Raw genomic sequence first — 16,790 nt, 5'->3', positions numbered from 1 at the left:
AGCAAAGCGGGAAAAGGCAGCGGCAGAAGCGGCCGCGATGGCTTCACAAGAGGCCAACCGCCAGAGATTAATAGATGAGTCGGAAAGGGATGTCCTAGAGTATCGCCGGCGCCTTTGGACCGAAGCTGACGAGGAAACCCGGCACTTCTACTATCGAATTTGGAGCCGGCACGTTCTTGAAGCTATTCCCGAGGCCGCCGACTATTTGGCCGACCTTAACAAGGCTGCAGCCTTGCGAGAGGCGGCAGCCTCGCGAGGTCAGCTAGATAACATACCTGAAGATGTTCTCTCGGTATCATCGGGAGACTTGACGCCGCTGTTGCCCGGCAACGAGGAGGAGGATCGTGACGATATTGAGATCATCATGAACACACAGATCGAGGGATTCACACAAGCCTCTTTGAGGGCCGGAAGAGGGGATTATTCGCCTGAAAATAGCGATCAGGAAGAGGATCTATTACGCCGAGAAGATTGGGGCGGATTCGGCTATGATCGCGTGCCTAATAACTACTCGGATGACGAGAGGGTCGAGGCGTGCATTGTGGTGGCCGGGATGACAATTCCCGTGCCGCAGTCGCGGGCCCGAGACTAGGCATCACATTCATTTACACACAACAATGTGGGAATAGCTTCCAGAAGGTTCAAATTACTAGAATCAATTGATCAGATGAAGCGCTTTTTAATGATTATCTTTTTATTGAAATTAGCCTTTAATTGGTGGAGACATGAGGCAATCAAGTTGCTCAAGGTGGTTACAGCAGTGACGCAGTTACAGGTTGTGATGCCCCCTCTGTGATGAACAGAGGGGTTGCGTGGGGTCTCATACACGCACAGCCGGCTGTGCGTTTAATATCACGTGACTTTTGCGCACAGCCGGCTGTGCAAATAAGATTCGTTATGTAAGCCCAAAAAGGGGTAACATACTGCAAATTGGTGCAATTTGGGGCCCCAATTCAACGATCAACAGCTTCTGTGACATCAATTTAACTTGCCGCGCCTTCTTTCAGCTATGATGAACCCAATTGGCGTTCCCACTGCCTTCCCTGATGATGCTATGCCTCCTGAAGGCCAGTATAGCTCACGGGAGGAACTATTCGCCGCAATCAATGCTTGGGCAGCGCCTCGAGGCTATGCCTTTTCAGTCAAGACCTCTTGGAAGACCCCCAATGGAAGAACTGGGGTTATCTACAACTGTGACCGCGGAGCAGGGAGACCCCCTAAGGTCAATCCGACGAAGAAACGGAAACGGAAGACCACAACACGCCGTACAGGATGCACCTTCTCTATCACAGCAAAGGAGAGCCTATGTGGGACTATGTGGAATCTCACGCATCGCCCCGGGGCCGGCTTTGATCAACACAATCACGAACCAAGCTTCAGTGAACTAGCACATCCAGTACATCGTCAGCTATCATCCCCAGATAGGTTAACGGTCCATCAACTCAGCAATGCCGGCATTGAGCCAAAGAAGATCCAATCCTATCTACGCATGAACACAGATACACTTACTACACAGCAGGATATCTACAACTACATTGCACAAGGCAAGCGAGAGCTTGCTAAGGGTCAAAGCAACATGCATGCCTTTGCCAATAAACTTAAGAATAAGGGCTTCTGGAGTCAGATACGCCTTGACGAGAGTGGCAGAGTCACATCAGTGTTATTTACACACCCAAGCTCATTGAGATACCTCAAGCTATACCCTGAAGTACTTATCTTGGACTATACATACAAGATCAACAAGTACAGCATGCCTCTTCTCGATATAGTTAGTATTGATGCTTATCAACGATCCTTCTATATTGCATTCGCCTTTCTTAGTAGCGAGGAAGAAGGGGACTTCATCTGGGTCCTTAAACGGTTGCGGTATATATATAAGCATTATAGAGTAGCCCTTCCATCTATGATACTCACAGATCGCTGCCTAGCTTATATGAATGCTGTTTCTTCTCCTTCTTATTTCCCTGAGTCAGCCTTATTGCTATGCCTATAGCATATCAATAGAGCGGTCCTAAGCCATTACAGGCCTAGATTCACTCGAGATAAAGACAATACTCAAGGGCAAGAAGAGTAGGATGCGTTCTTCAAGTCTTAGCATCAGATTATGGCCTCAACGACTAAGGATATCTACAACGAGAGGCTTGAGAAGTTCAAGCAACGCTACACCCCTGACCACCTCAACGAGGTGGGCTACATCATAGAGACTTGGCTAGACCTCCATAAGGGGAAGTTTATTAAGGCCTAGGTTCATCAACACCTTCACTTCGATCAATTCATCACGTCACGGGCCGAGGGCATTCATCAGCTCATCAAATCTCACATAAAGACCTCAGCAATTAACCTTTTTAGGGCCTAGAATATCATCAAGCTCATCCTATCAAACCAGCTCAACCAGCTCGAGGGAAACCAAGCTCAGCAGCAGGCCAGCATACCTATTGATATATCTAGGCCACTATATAGTAATATCCGTGGTTGGCTATCACATGAAGCCCTGCGGCTGGTTGATGCTCAACAGCAACGACTATTAAGAGAATATCCTACATGTACAGGAGTCACTATGAGGACTCTTAGTCTGCCCTATGCTCATATAATTCAGCCCTTACTACAGCAAGATCAACCCCTTCTGCTACATCATTTCCACACACATTGGCTTCTCCATCGCCCAGGAACCCCCCGGCTTATCATTGAGCCTCACAAGCAATTTGATCGCCTAGCAGCTAGTTCAAAGCTTCCACCAACAAGCACACAGCGTGAGCCATATGCATCTGAACGTGTTAAGAAAGCACTACAGCGAAAGGCACCGCCAAAGTGTTCGAAGTGTGGTATACGAGGCCATAAGATGAACTCTAAAGCATGCCTTTTGCGTTACGACGATCTATTGCCGGCTCCTACTCAAACCTCTACAACAACACATATCACAACACATTCAACCACTCGCTCTATGACCCGCTCGCTATCCCCATCAGGGTCCTCTATGGTATCTAAGACTATAGCCTGCACAACAACACATACAACAACACACACAACAACTCAGGTACTATCTCCTCCGGTAACTAGATCAGCAACTGTTGCTGCAGGCGGTGCAAGAGAGAAGTCCCCATTGCGAGGTGATCATGCCCTTGTTATCTTCCAACGATACAAAGAGGCACGAGAGGCCTGGTATGCTACATTGACCAGGAGAGCTCAGAAGACCGATCAACTGTACCGGAAGGCTATGAAGCTGCCTCAGAAATATGCAAAACGTGAATATGAATGGTGCCTTGATTATAAGCAAATGGGGCCCCGTTGCCAGGAGGAATCAAGGGACTGGAGGCAGGAGGAGATGATGAGTTATATTGATTGGGATAAAGCTGAGACCAAGCGGGTTGAGGAGAGGATACAGAAAGAAATAGATGAGCAGCCTTTCTCACGGCACAGAGGAGTCAAGCATGTCTGGGAGGCTACTAAGAGAGATGTTAGATTACAAGGGGGGGGGCTCTAGTGGCGGGAACCCCCTTAAGAACATTTGCAGTATTGACGGGAAAGGTAAGTGGTATATATCATTCGAATCAGAAAAGAAAGGCAAAACTCCGAGTATATATACCGTGACCCAATGGCTCGATTTAATGGGGTTGTGGCCGAGTTCACATATAGGGTCAAGTAGGCTGTGTAGTTAGAGATATAGTAAGTACTAAAGCAATGTATTCATTGAGCTATTCTGTGACCTCACTGCCTCCCTTGCCAAATCCACTGAACGTAGCCATTTCGATCAACATTGCACACATGAATCCCCGACATCTCTGCGGCGTAAAGGGCTGGTTGATAGTTGGTCATACCTACAGCTAGAGAGGGCCAATTCACGCCCGGGACGCCAATTGCCTGTTGGCGATAGAATTGATCCATCTGCTGCAGATGGCCTCGAGTCCACATCGGATTTACACAGTGTGGCTAACAAACCGACCGTCTAACAGACCGTCTAACAGACCACCTTCAGACCGCAGTCCAACCGACCGGCCATTCTCATCAGACCGACAGACCAGAGCTGCCGGTCGGATTAGGTGGTCTGAGTCGGTCTAGGTTAGTGGTTTCCAGGCGTCCCATTGGTCGACTCAGCCTTCAGGTACCCGTGCCATCCCCACTTGTTCGGCCGTTCGAGTTTCGCAGTGCCAAAATAAGTGGGGCAGGGCAAAGGTAGCCAATAAGAGAATCAGCTAATCAGACCAAGACCGACCAGGCTGCTGGCCCAGACAGACCTAGACCGACAGACCGAGAGTCTTGGTGAACCCAGACCGACAGACCGAAGGGGCCGGTCTAGGTCGGTCGGTTTGTTAGCCACACTGGATTTACATCAGGGTCAGTGCGCTGTTGCCGTTGGGTTATCTAATGACCGAGGTACCCAACATGCCACTCTCCTTCAAGGTGATACCCCCCCGGCCGTGGTACCTCGCGAAGGGCATCACCTTGAGGACCGTATACGGTATTCCGTGCTGCTACCAGGGCTTGAGGGTTCTGCCTATACAGGGAATTAGGGGACCTTGGGTCACTTGGCAAGGTATGCTGATTCCACCAATGCTAATATGTCATTGGGTTCTGCATTGGATGACCCATACCACGCGGCGGTTACTGTTGATTGTTGGCAATAGGCTGAAGAACAAACTATTGGTTCTGATTAGAGGCGTAAGTTAGCCCAGGTTGCGTTGATGTTTGGGGGCAGATATAGATAGGCACATTCTGAGCGTTATTTTAGTTGAAGTAAGACATCTTGACGGTATCTTGCACTGCATTGATATGAAAATGAACAGCTTCCTACGAGGGAGAAGCCTCTGCTTTATATACTATGATATATGAAGTGATTCACTCGTACCGTAGCGCCTATGGTGTCATGAGAGGCATTATGTCTTCTTCACCGGTCCTAGGCAGATGAGAATAGATCATATATAATGTATTGAAATGACTATAGCTACATATGATCATCTCATCTCTCAATGGCGTGAATCAATGCTATTTCAATTGATCAAGGGGTGACCCTCTTACTCACACACACATGTATCGGGCTTACATAACGAATCTTATTTGCACAGCCGGCTGTGCGCAAAAGTCACGTGATATTAAACGCACAGCCGGCTGTGCGTGTATGAGACCCCGGGTTGCGTAAATCGATTACCTAATCCCCCGGGTATCAAACAGGAATGGCTTATGCTTTCCCGAGAAGCCGGTATGTTTAATTGGCTGTGGAAACCAGGGCCTCTTCCGTGGATGTACGGAGGGATGGAAGACTACAGGGTCCAGATCCTGTGTCTGAGGGATGCAATCATGCAAGGGAGAAGTTATGGAAAAAAAACGAGTCATCCCGTGTTATTAGATCTAACAGGTCATTTGACAACTGACTCTTTAGTTGTTGGCCGCACGCGGATTTAAAATCTCACACACCCTGGGGCGGAATCCCGTCCTCTTCTCTTGATTGATTCGTCTGCTAAGCTGTTGGCTTTCACTGAACCATCGAATCCTGGCATGAGGCTTAAGGTTCCAACGCAAAGTGAGCTCTTTGTGTGGTCTTCTGTGACAGAGTTTATTGAGGTTCGGCTCCGCTCCCTGCTCCCCGTTTGTTCAGGAACCAAACCTCGGTTGCTGATGAATGAGCTGGGAAGGGAGACGTAACTGAAAACACGTGTTGAAGAACCCGTTCCCATGACTTAATTGACAAGTTCCGTTCTCATCCTTGCGATGCGAACACCAAGGTAATTGGGATGCAGTGGTTTCTCTTGGCTGAGACATGAAGTCTGGCTTTTCGTTACAGCGGTGCGGCACTGCCCAGGCCTCAACTGAATAGCCGAGTTCTGGACAACCCGAGTTTCGTACGCTGTCCCTGCTTTCAATACCCGACAGAATCTTTGTGGTTGAGAGGGGAACGTACGAAAAACACCCCCCTCGCTTCGCCAATTTTAACCGTTTGCGGTACGCAACAGTTTGGCATGCCCCTCTCTTTTCAAGGAATATTCATGATCTGGCAGCCATGGCGCAAACCATCCAAAAGCCACGCCATAACCTTGACGTATTGACACCACATCTCAACACACCACATCAGAATGTCACTCTTCAGCTTTCGCTACATTCGGATTAGTGAGGATGATGGATGCTGATGTTTGCAGGGCGGTAACTTTCACCATCGCGAGATGGTGACGCTGACAGCAGCGGGACTGGGATTTGTCGTCGGGGATAATTGGGAAACTCAACGTCTGAAACCTTGTTTTGACGCCACTTATCAAATCTCAAGCCAGTCAAGGTTGCTTATTTGTTACTGAGACGACCCAAAGCTCGTGAAGATGGTCTGCTTTACCACAGAGTCGAGGTCACTGCACCTTTTGTGAGTGATCGCCGACCACCCTTTCGGTTGTCCCTTGGCCGTCCCACCACAACAAACAGAGTCTAGCTGTCACGTTCCTGAGTTGTTGTGATACAGACAGTTTCATGCGGAATTTTTTCCTCGGGAGATGTACATGGAATGCTACTCTTTTTTGAAGCAACCGAGATAAGGGTGAGTGCGCGAGTGCGGGAGGGCTCAACTCACCCCCTTGGGATCTCCGTTGGCGACTTTAGACCCTAGTTTGCGGAAGAGTTGGCGTAGAAATACAGCGGTCTTTCAACAATACACTGTGATAACGCGAGATTCCAAGTCCGTAGAAGCCCACCCGTTCATAGCTGGCAACCGTTTAGCTTTCACACAAGACTCCACTCCCCTCCCGTGTTGTTGGCTACGGCCTCTTGATGGCTGCACGGCGACCTTCAACTGCAGACCGGGCTTGAAGTTTAAGGCTGACCAACCTGTTGCCAAGTTCGGCTCATGGCAAGATTGAACGTTAAGTCTGCCCACCTGCCGGGCATATAAACTCCAGAGCGTTCCTGGGTAAGACAGGGGAACTCTGACATCCATTTCCAAACCATCGGTTTCGAGATCAGATTTACAAACACCATTGTTATACCATTCTCTCAGAACTCAACTTAGCACGAATTACCTCCAAAATGCCGGAAGAAAAGACCGGGACAACTCACAAAGTCTGTTCGGTGATTCTTCGCCTGGGTCAAATTGCCTGCGCTACCATCGTCATCGGCATCCTCGCCCGGTTCAGCTATGTCCTCACCATCGCTCAGGTTCATGAAGATGGCCGCCTAGTCTATGCAATGGTCGTGGCGGGCATGTCCATCGTCTACTCGTTCCTGCTGTGCCCGCCTTTCAGAAACCTATTCCTGAGTTTCCCATGTGACTTTATCTTGTTCATCATGTGGCTTGTGGCGTATTGCCTGCTCCAGACTGTATGGCCCCTCTCATACAATAATCGTGTTACTTTGTTTGAACAACGTTGATTGCTAACTGTGATCGCGATTCATAGAAATCCGGGACCAACACATGCTCCTCCACGTGGTATCGTACCTACTGGGGTTACTACTGGGGCAGGTACTGGCGTGTTGGTCGCCCTGGAGTTGTCAACGTCGGCAGAGCAGGATGCGGACAGTGGAGAACAGTCCTTGCATTCTCTTTCATTGCTTGGTTTGCGTACCTACTTAGTGGGATTCTGGTAAGTTTTACTCCTTTACACACTCCTTTTGCTCTCTATGAAAAGAGCCATTTTCTACCTACAACCACCACAACCTTTCACACTCACTGCTTCTCTCAAGTCGTTGTTTACCTTGACCTTCGGATGACCACTGACATGAGTACTATTAGGGAATATACGTCTTCCACAGGTACATCAAAGTCAAGGAGACAACCGCCGAGTTCAAACACCAGGCCAAGAAACACTTGGGGTAAGTTGAAAATACAGACTGATTTATATGTGGAGCTTGAACTAACTTTGGTTGTACCCAAGCCGTGACTCTCAAGAAAACGACTACGGAAGACCGGTTAATGAACCACGCGGGGCTGGAGTTGAACAGCCTGTTACGCAGGTGTCTCAGGTCTAGCAGAAAGAAGGTCTACTGGGAAATTCCTTGGGCACATGTGCTATAATTGGACGTTGCTGAAGGATGTTAAGTCCGTAGGACCTGTAGGCTGCTTGTTTGTGTGACGGAAGTTGGGAAGAACTGGCTGTAATCACTAGGGTACCAGATTGGACTGGGCTTCACAGATGAAGAAGATTAATCGAGAAATTCGGTGGCTCTTTGCTCCCTTTGGTAATTCGAGGTGCTTGACCCAGTGTTAGTTCATTCCTCTATAGATGGTTGAGACTTAACGACCAAAAACCACGATCATAATGGATAGGCATCCTTAATAATCTGCAACTTATCAAGATCCACTCCAACACTCCCCTCCCATTTCCCCAAAGTAAAACCCCCCTGAGAGGGAACCTTTGTCGGCAACCAAACCGAATCATTCTCAGGATCAGGTAAATACCTATACAAGATCCGACTATTCCACGGACTCGTCAATAGCAACTTGAAACAACATCCATACTCCGCCGTCCATCTCAAAACTTCCATTAGCTCCTTGATCAAAATCTCGCTTTCCTCGCGCAGGGACTTGCTTTCTTCGAATACGGTCACGCCGTCGAGGATGCAGAATACCATTCTGTGGTGCGGGAGCTGGCCTATGAGCAGGTGAAATATTTCGCAGAGGTCTGTGATGCTGACGAGATTCGCTGCTTGGATCCGGCGGATGATGTGTGGGCTGAAACCCGGGTACGAGAGGAGCAGCTGGATTATCAAACTTCGCATCATGCCGTCGGCACCAAAGTCGGGATCGTTGGGCCGCGAATGTGAACCGCAGAAAAAAGAAACCACCAGCACGGAGCTTGTGTGATCTTGCTCTTTGAGCACAGAGGCCTGGATTGAATCGATCAGTTTCGCTGCAATGAAAGATGTTGACTTTTGGTTCCGAGGCGCATTGAAGTTGAGGAACATGGCGGACGATGTGGCCTTGGTGATCCAGCTCTGAAGCTTTCGGGACTGCATGGCGGCAACGAGACGGTCTTGGTCGGGTCGTGGAATTTGCCATACCCCGTGTAGGTTAGCGGCGATGTCAGTTTGGATCACGGAGCTGTCATAGTCAAACTCAGACATGAGGCCCTCTCGCACGCGGCAGATGTCTAGCATATATTAAGTCAGTTTCAGAGATGATAGGAAGATTAGTAAAGAGTACCTTGTGCGAGCTTCGTCTCGGACTTTGCTCTGCGGATGGGAAGATTTGGACCTCTTACTGTTCGATGATCAAAACAATCGCACATCAATAGTTTAGGATGTCCAACTTACTATCTTGTGTCCTCGGATTCATTCTTGAGTCACTACTCAAGAACCGGGCCAGGATGTTACTGATATTCGTTACCTGCCACTCCACTCGTCCCAGTCCAACCTGTAAATCGCCCGCCTTCGACTGAAATTCGGCTTTAAAATGCTGGAACTCGTCGCTAGATTTTTCAAGGTATCCAACGAGCTCCTTTTGGTTTTCTCTCTCTTGGATGCTTTGTGCCTGCACCGTTTGGGATATGGTTTGAATTCTCTCATAACTGCACAGGCAGGCGGCGCTGTTGAAACGATCGGCCAGCTGGCGGACCTCGTCGAGAAGGCCGTCCAGCTGGCTGGCGTAGGAATCCTGCTGAAAGATGCTTTTGAAGAGAGTTTCTAGTCCTTAATTAGCTTTTGCTCGGGTTACAACGACTAGGTGGATTGAACAAGTACTCATTGCTTTCTCCCTATACCAGACAACGATGTGGTGAAGAGCTGCTATTATGGCGGAGTAGAGTGCCGCACTTGCTTGATGGAGTTCCTTGGATCGTTTGAAGATGCCCAGGGCTACATGTGTGCATTGAAGCAGAGCTGGAATCTCAGCCAGGGCATCGCAAATATCAGATCTTAGATCGTGTAAACGTGCGGCAGCCTAGACAAATACCGTTAGAGATTAATCGCATCAATTGCAATGAAAGACGGCTGTACACACCCTGAAGATAAGTCTGAAACCTCCGAACAGCACCGAGAAGTACTCAGATCCGGAAGGCAGCAGACTCGCCCAAGCTTCAAACGCCTTGCTATTCCGTCCAAGGCTGCGGAGGCCCTTTCGAATCTTGCCCCACATACCGGATGCATCATAATAGGTCTCTTCTGCGCGTTGAACCTCGGTTAAGGCGTCGTTCCAGGTATGGACGCACTTGTCCGTCACTTCTGTTTTGAATTTTGACCCTTGAGTGGTGTTTTCGTACTCTTCCATGGCTGTTTTAAACCTTTGTTTTTCTCGTTCGGCGTCCCTGTATATTTCTTCACTACTATATGTTAGGCCAGTAAAGGGTAAGGGGTTATGGAATATCATACAGAGAAACGTGGTCATCCTGATGGTCATATGTGGGTGCCAAGGCTGAGACACCCTCTCTCTGCAGCCCCACTACTACAGCATCTGAAGATGCTGCTGGTTGGTCATTGCTGAAGGGCTTTCAGAATGCACTCGTGGCGTCGCTCTTATCTCTCGCAGCTGCGATAGCGGGATGAATACTGCGTTCCAGTCGTTTATGGAAATATGTGTCCAAGACGGCGCCCAGGCGACTAGTCGAAGTGGACATTTTTAACTCGTTTTGAGCTGTAGTATATGACACGGGTTCCGGACTGACTGACTAGGTGTGCGGTAAAGCACTTGACTAGTCCCATGAAGCTCAGTGTTCAAGAAAGAAATCTGCTGTGTCGAGATTGAGGTTTGTGAAACGCAGTATTCTTGAAGTCTCGCCTAGGGCCCGTCATGAAACCAACGCCATGATATATTAACCTCGGTTCAACATCTCTCTTCATATTCATCTGCCATCCGCGTCCTGGAGGTGGCTGGCCTCACCCTTTCAGCGTACTAGCCTAGGCAGACAGGTGGTAGTCGATACAGTCTGCCAAGTCCGCTCAGCCCCCAGGTTTTGGTCAGTAGCCCCTCACCGAATTCGTGGGCGTTTCACCTGCGCTACCGTACGGTGACTTGTCATTGTAATTCCCGGAAATGTGCAGAGGGTGACGCCTCCTCACTGCTACTATTCGGGGAACTTCTGCACCAGTGACTGCAAAGGGGAATCCGAAGCGAGAGTGCAAACGTTGCTCTGCGCGCAGGAAATGACGGAGAAGAATGATGATTGGAAACATCGAGAGTCAGGCTATCACAATGATAGAATAACCGACTTGCCTAGATTCAAACCGTGTCAGCCTGCCTTGAAATTTGCGTTGTGCAACGACACTAATGCGCCATGCCTTGCACCCCCTTGTCGCGTCAATTCGTGATTATTGACAGATCTTTTGTGGCTACACCAAGTCGCAAACTGCATGGCGTTGGTCGTAAATACACCTTGGAGGCAGTCGTGAAAAGTTCCAGCAAGGATCTCGAGCTTATGTAGCTGGGCGAAGTCATCTGCAAGGCCGGGCCGGCCCCCCATGACATGGGATAGGTAATTCGGAGCAAGCACTGTACCCTCTTTGGTTTCACTTGCAGGTAAGCTGAGAATTGCGGCTGGACCTCTTCTCGCCTCAGGGACTTGGCAGTCATTTTGTGTATCTTTCGGGTGCCCACCGTGACCAACCATAACCAACGTGCAGGAGACGTGGTCGTGCAGTTGAGGAGCCCCGGCTCAACAAAACACAGCTGTGAGGAGAAAAGTCATGCAATTCAATGTACGAAGTTGAATATCAGCACGAATAGGAAAGGCAGACGTTTGAGCCAGGTAATCGAGGAGGCAGTGTAAGCCACACCACCATTTGGCATTTGGCTCGTCGCTGTTAGTCTGGCCCCGCTCGTGTGAGAGCCAACGGAACTCACTCAGTTACCCCATCGTGGCTTTTTTAAAGCTCTGTGGCCGTCGTCGTTTACTCTAGCCGAAGGGGGGCTGAGGGCGGCAATGCCTTCAGCTAGTCGAGCAAGGCGGCGTTGATGAGGCCTTCCATAAGGCCTAGAACGGCAATGGATCGGCAGTCTTCTCTCTATACCTCCTTACTGGTAAAGCCTAGAGGTCAGAAAGCCACAGCAGGTGACGGTGGGATTTCAAATTACAAAAGCGTTTCTAACAGTGGCTGTGAAGGGACACGTGTATCGAGTATGAGAAAGAGGGGTAAACTGACCATGATTGCTGTTGAGCGCCGGTGGAGGCTTGGAGCATGGAATCCAAGTTGAGGCTCTTTTTTAAGTCCGCTCAGCTTCTGTAGCCTTGTCCTTTGAAGAATAAAGTACCTGCTCAGTTCCAGTAAAGTGTGGAAGCTGGCTAAAACTTTACTCACATCGAATGATCCTCGGGTCAATTATGGCCATTGCCATCATCTTCATTAAAACATGTCCTTTACAGATGCCCAACTTCCCTCTGTCGCTCCAACAGGGCACGTCAGCATAGGCGATGCCGAAACTCCCGCTTTCAATGCTTGCGAGCGTTGTGGCCACAGACCTGCCATTCCTCTTCGTCAACATGACAGTGATATCACTTTGCTCAGAGGCCCTCGACAGCCTACCAAAGAGTCCAGTGATTTAGGAAAAGAAACACTATCCCCGTCCCCACCATCTCAGCTTGGGTATGTGACCTTGCCCAGTTCCGCTGGAGACATTGCTGACAGTATATGTCTAGTGGGAGTGAGAAAAGCGCCCATACAAGAGCAGATGACGACGCAGATTCAGAAAGGAAGATGCCCTCCCCAGAATGGATCCAAGAAGTCAAAATCACAAGGGTTGCTCCTGAGGAATGGCGACAAGTCAAGAAAGAGGGCAAGATCGACCCTCGCCAGAGCGTCCTCCTTGTCTCTTCAAAAGCATGTGTCGAGACTAATCTTCGAAGAAAACGACCAATTGCCGTGAAAGCGAGCGCAGCCAAAAAGACAACAGTGGATTCAGTTGCCAATGAATCTAAGCAATTGGATGTACCGTACAGACTTGCTCTCAACTCCCCCTTCCTCCTGGATGCCATCGGGCAGTGCATTGGGGTAAACCTCGCCGAGGCTCAAAATGTTCTTGTCCGTCCATTCAAGTATCTGGTTTGGTATGAGGCCGAGATAAACAATTCTTCAAAGAGCTTGAATTAGCCCACGAGGAGGCCGAAACTGAGGCTAACATTCACCTGGAGTGTGATACCCAAAAGATTGGCTACAGGAATGACAACGCAGTCGCCAGAAGAGATGACGAGCAATCAGATACGGCAACAGAGGTCGTAAAGGCTACAATCGATCGCGCCAAACGACAAAGAGATGAGTTTCGTTGTCTGTTAGAGTTCATGGATAGGGATATGGCGGAAATCTTCGAAATCAAGCGTCAGATATCCAACAAGACCCTGAAGGCAGTCGCCTTTGAGCATCTATGGCAGCTGTTTAGACCAGGCAGTGTTGCATATCGCTCTGTCACTGAAGACGGCAAGATCCGATACCAGGCCGTTCGAATCCTTCACGTCACCGGCGGCAGAGTATGTTTTGACTCTGGCAAGAAATGCTCCTTCGATCCCGTTCGCGATCGGAATTGGGAACCCGAGTCCGAGACCGAAGAAACGTGTCGCGAAATCATCAAGTCATCTGATCTTGAGACTACTAGTTTCCTCATTGATTGCTTCTATATAGACTTCGACGGTTTTCGGCTGGGCCCAAGACCGAAGAGGTTTGTTATTCAGCGATACAAGGGCACGCGCCCCATTCATTCACTGCCACTCTACCCTAGTCTTCTCCATCCGGAGGATCATAAAATTCAAGAAATGCTCCTTACGAGAGGAGAACAGTTCATTAAGCTCGCGCCGGGAGCCCACAGGAGGTACGATGGACGTACTATTCGAGAATCGAATCTAACTGCGCTACCATTTAACAATTTTGTGATAAATGAAGCGGAGGTATGTGGGCTTTCCAATCTGGATGGTCATTTCTGACAACTGGCGCAGGTGCATGGTGAAGTGATGGTCGACCAGAGGTCCGGGGTCGAACACTTCAAGAGCAGCATGTTTAAGTGGAACCTGAAACTCGGTGGTGGCATTCTCTTCGACCCTACCCAGTCTGACTCCCGAGAGACCTTCGATCCATTGCCAAAGAAGCAAGACGACAACTGGGTCACCGACGTCGTCGACGACTCGCAGTTTGAGGCAGACTGCCGGACCGACTTCCTGCAATCTACTGATCTGCTTTCCTTTCAATCCCTTGGAGGACATGTCTTTTCTGACGAGCGTCTCAAATTGCTTCCGCAACGTCTGTATGGGTATTCCTTTGTCGACCACAAGTGGCTTGCACTGGATATAGATTGTCTCTGTGACATACCGCCCCGATTTCTCACCCCAAACTTCGAGGACTTGGTGTTACCGAATGGCCATGGAAAACTTCTTCGGGCCTTGATCAAGAACCATATCCGATCACCCGAGCAGAGCCCCGCCGGCCTAGGCGAGATTGCAGAAGGATTGTCTATGGACGTTGTCGCAGGCAAGGGGAAAGGACTTATCATCCTTTTTCATGGCCCCCCAGGAGTTGGCAAGACGTCAACAGCCGAGTGTGTAGCCGCCGAGTTGAAGAGACCCCTAGTGTCAATTACTTGCGGTAAGATCGGCACCAACGCGAGGCAAGCAGAGCAATCACTTGAATCGTTCTGTACTTTGGCCCAGAAGTGGAAATGTGTACTACTACTGGATGAGGCCGAGATTTTCTTGGCGAAGCGAGAGAAGGGAGATATTGAAAGGAACACTTTGGTTTCTGGTAAGTTTGTGCAAACATAAAACAAACGTTAATGCCTTTCTTTCTCTAACTACTATGCTAGTTTTCTTGCGAGTGCTAGAGTACTATTCAGAGATCATCATCCTCACAACAAATAGGGTCGGTGAATTTGATGAAGCCTTCAGGTCTCGGATCCATGTCAGTCTCTACTATCCGAAACTCGACCAATCATCGACCAAGGAGATCTGGGAGAAGAATATCTCGCGCCTAAAAGCCATAGGCACGTATATCGACGTTGAAGTCGACGTTGAAGAGGACAAGATCCGGCAATTCGTCGACCAACACTGGGAGCTGAACAAGGGCAAGCCGTCCCGAAGATGGAACGGCAGGCAGATTAAAAATGCATTCCAAACGGCCATAGCAATGGCGAAGTGGGACTTTTATGACGCTGGGCGGAGCACAGAGCTCGAACGACCTTTCCTCAAGGCTGCCCATTTTAAGTTTGTCGCACGAACGTCTGACCATTTCGACGACTACGTCCGCGACATTCACGGCTTTCAGGAGGAAGAAGATGCATATAGTATTCTTGCTGGGCGAGAGGATCTTCGCCAAGACGACGATCCGGGGCCCTTTGCCAAGCACTTGGGGCAGGAGAGCGGTCGGGCGGGGAAACGCCTGCCGGTGCGCCGTGGAACGAATCCGTATCATGCGGGCTTGGCACAGACTCGAGGGTATGACCTTGATGACGACCTCGATGAGGATGAGGGTAATGAGGTGCGGCGATTAGAGCTAGAATTAGAACTAGCGAGATTAAAGAGTCAGAAGGGTCTCAGGGCTGAAGCAACCAGAAGCTTGGTGGGGGATGACGATGATGAGATATGGTAGGTACGGCAGTTATTTTTTTTATCTCTTTTTATTCTTCTTGCTCTTTTCCATTTGTTATGATCAGCCTGGTAGACAAACGGTTGAGGTATATACATCAACGTACCACATCTGGGCGTTATGCTATCCGCCATCGACCATCTTCAACTAGTTATCTCGACCTACTTATTCAGGGTATGGGTGAAAGCCGCCTCTTTCTTCAGCTTACCCTGTTGATCCGCCGCTAGTTACAGGCCAAGAAGTGCCAAGACATGCAGGTTTCACGACAACATGGAGTAGTGTCATTGGCTACTCCTACAGTCTTTTCAACTACATGAAGGTGAGAGCTTGGCGCTGCATTACCATACGAGCAGAGCATTCACAATAACAGTGGCGCGAAATGTCTGGTAACATGATCTGACCCAGCAAGGACGGGCTGCGATTGGCTGTCTCGCTCGTAGTTGGACCGTTTGTGTACAGCACCACAGTACTCGAACTCGAACTCGAACAAGAGACGAATACATCTGTCGGCCGAAACTCGGTCATGAACCACGTGTCTCCAGATCGTTGTGGCGTGAATTGTGTTTCTTGGTGGGCGCTAACGTTGAGTTCTCACGGCGTGGTCTGCTTGATAGAGTTCGTATGACGTCGTCCAAAATCCGGGGAAGTTCAACGCTCCGACAAGTGGTGGTAGGCTAAAAACCGGAAATCCGGCTTCTCGGTACTCGTCAGCTGCTGCAGTATTTGACATAAAGGGCCGATAAAAAGGTCCCGGGGAACCCGTTGAACGGGGAAAATCCATTTTCATTACTACTGGGGAAAGATCTCGCTCTTTCAGTTCCATTTGGCTCGACAGATTATGTTCTGATCTCTATTTGTTTGCTTTGTTTGCATGTCACGCCAGCCAATTCCGGCCAGGTGGTACAGTACTTTACGGGCTCTCTAACTTTCCCTAACGCCGGCGTCATACATTTGCAGCCTCGGCGTCATGACAAAGAATTTTTTCCACCGTTACCATTGTCGTAGAGATCGGCGATGGGGCCAAACGGTGAAGTAAACTGGTCCACGATACACAGAATTGTCATTCCATGGTGTAGCAAGACACATGCATGGATAACGCGTGCGGACTCTCTCAACTGCATTGCACCATTGTCCAGCTCAATTGATCCTCTTTCCTTGGAAAGAAACGTTTAATTAATTTCGAAATGATTCTCTTCAAATTACAAAGCCAGGTCAAATGGCCGTCCCAATTTTTCTGTCAACCGATGGCCCTGTTTGAACCGGATCTCTCGGAACCTCCACCAAAACTCTTCGTGAGTATCAGCGACCTCCGAATGGTCCGGCCACTC

The 16,790-nt window shown here is 49.2% G+C and overlaps 3 protein-coding genes across 3 annotated transcripts; 2 read left to right on the top strand and 1 right to left on the bottom strand.

Moving 5' to 3' along the window:
* Positions 1–6,999: 6,999 nt before the first annotated feature.
* Positions 7,000–7,938, top strand: NECHADRAFT_84362 (uncharacterized protein; the record flags this gene model as incomplete). Its single annotated transcript, XM_003043783.1, has 4 exons — positions 7,000–7,290; positions 7,368–7,553; positions 7,703–7,782; positions 7,845–7,938. 4 exons carry the CDS (start codon positions 7,000–7,002, stop codon positions 7,936–7,938), a joined length of 651 nt encoding a protein of 216 aa, XP_003043829.1.
* Positions 7,939–8,223: 285 nt separating this feature from the next.
* Positions 8,224–10,520, bottom strand: NECHADRAFT_48249 (uncharacterized protein; the record flags this gene model as incomplete). The annotated part of the gene is made up of 6 exons (XM_003043656.1): positions 8,224–9,059; positions 9,113–9,169; positions 9,223–9,575; positions 9,669–9,847; positions 9,896–10,332; positions 10,406–10,520. 6 exons carry the CDS (start codon positions 10,518–10,520, stop codon positions 8,224–8,226), a joined length of 1,977 nt encoding a protein of 658 aa, XP_003043702.1.
* Positions 10,521–12,250: 1,730 nt separating this feature from the next.
* On the top strand, positions 12,251–15,465 carry NECHADRAFT_84360 (uncharacterized protein; the record flags this gene model as incomplete). The annotated part of the gene is made up of 5 exons (XM_003043782.1): positions 12,251–12,483; positions 12,537–12,944; positions 13,055–13,775; positions 13,824–14,622; positions 14,684–15,465. 5 exons carry the CDS (start codon positions 12,251–12,253, stop codon positions 15,463–15,465), a joined length of 2,943 nt encoding a protein of 980 aa, XP_003043828.1.
* Between the last annotated feature and the right edge of the window lie 1,325 nt (positions 15,466–16,790).

Source organism: Fusarium vanettenii, assembly GCF_000151355.1.
Source record: "Fusarium vanettenii 77-13-4 chromosome 9 genomic scaffold NECHAsca_27_chr9_1_0, whole genome shotgun sequence".
Classification (NCBI taxonomy): domain Eukaryota; kingdom Fungi; phylum Ascomycota; class Sordariomycetes; order Hypocreales; family Nectriaceae; genus Fusarium; species Fusarium vanettenii.
The sequence above is the reverse complement of the archived record's forward strand: the minus strand, read 5'-3'. Positions and strand labels throughout refer to the sequence as shown.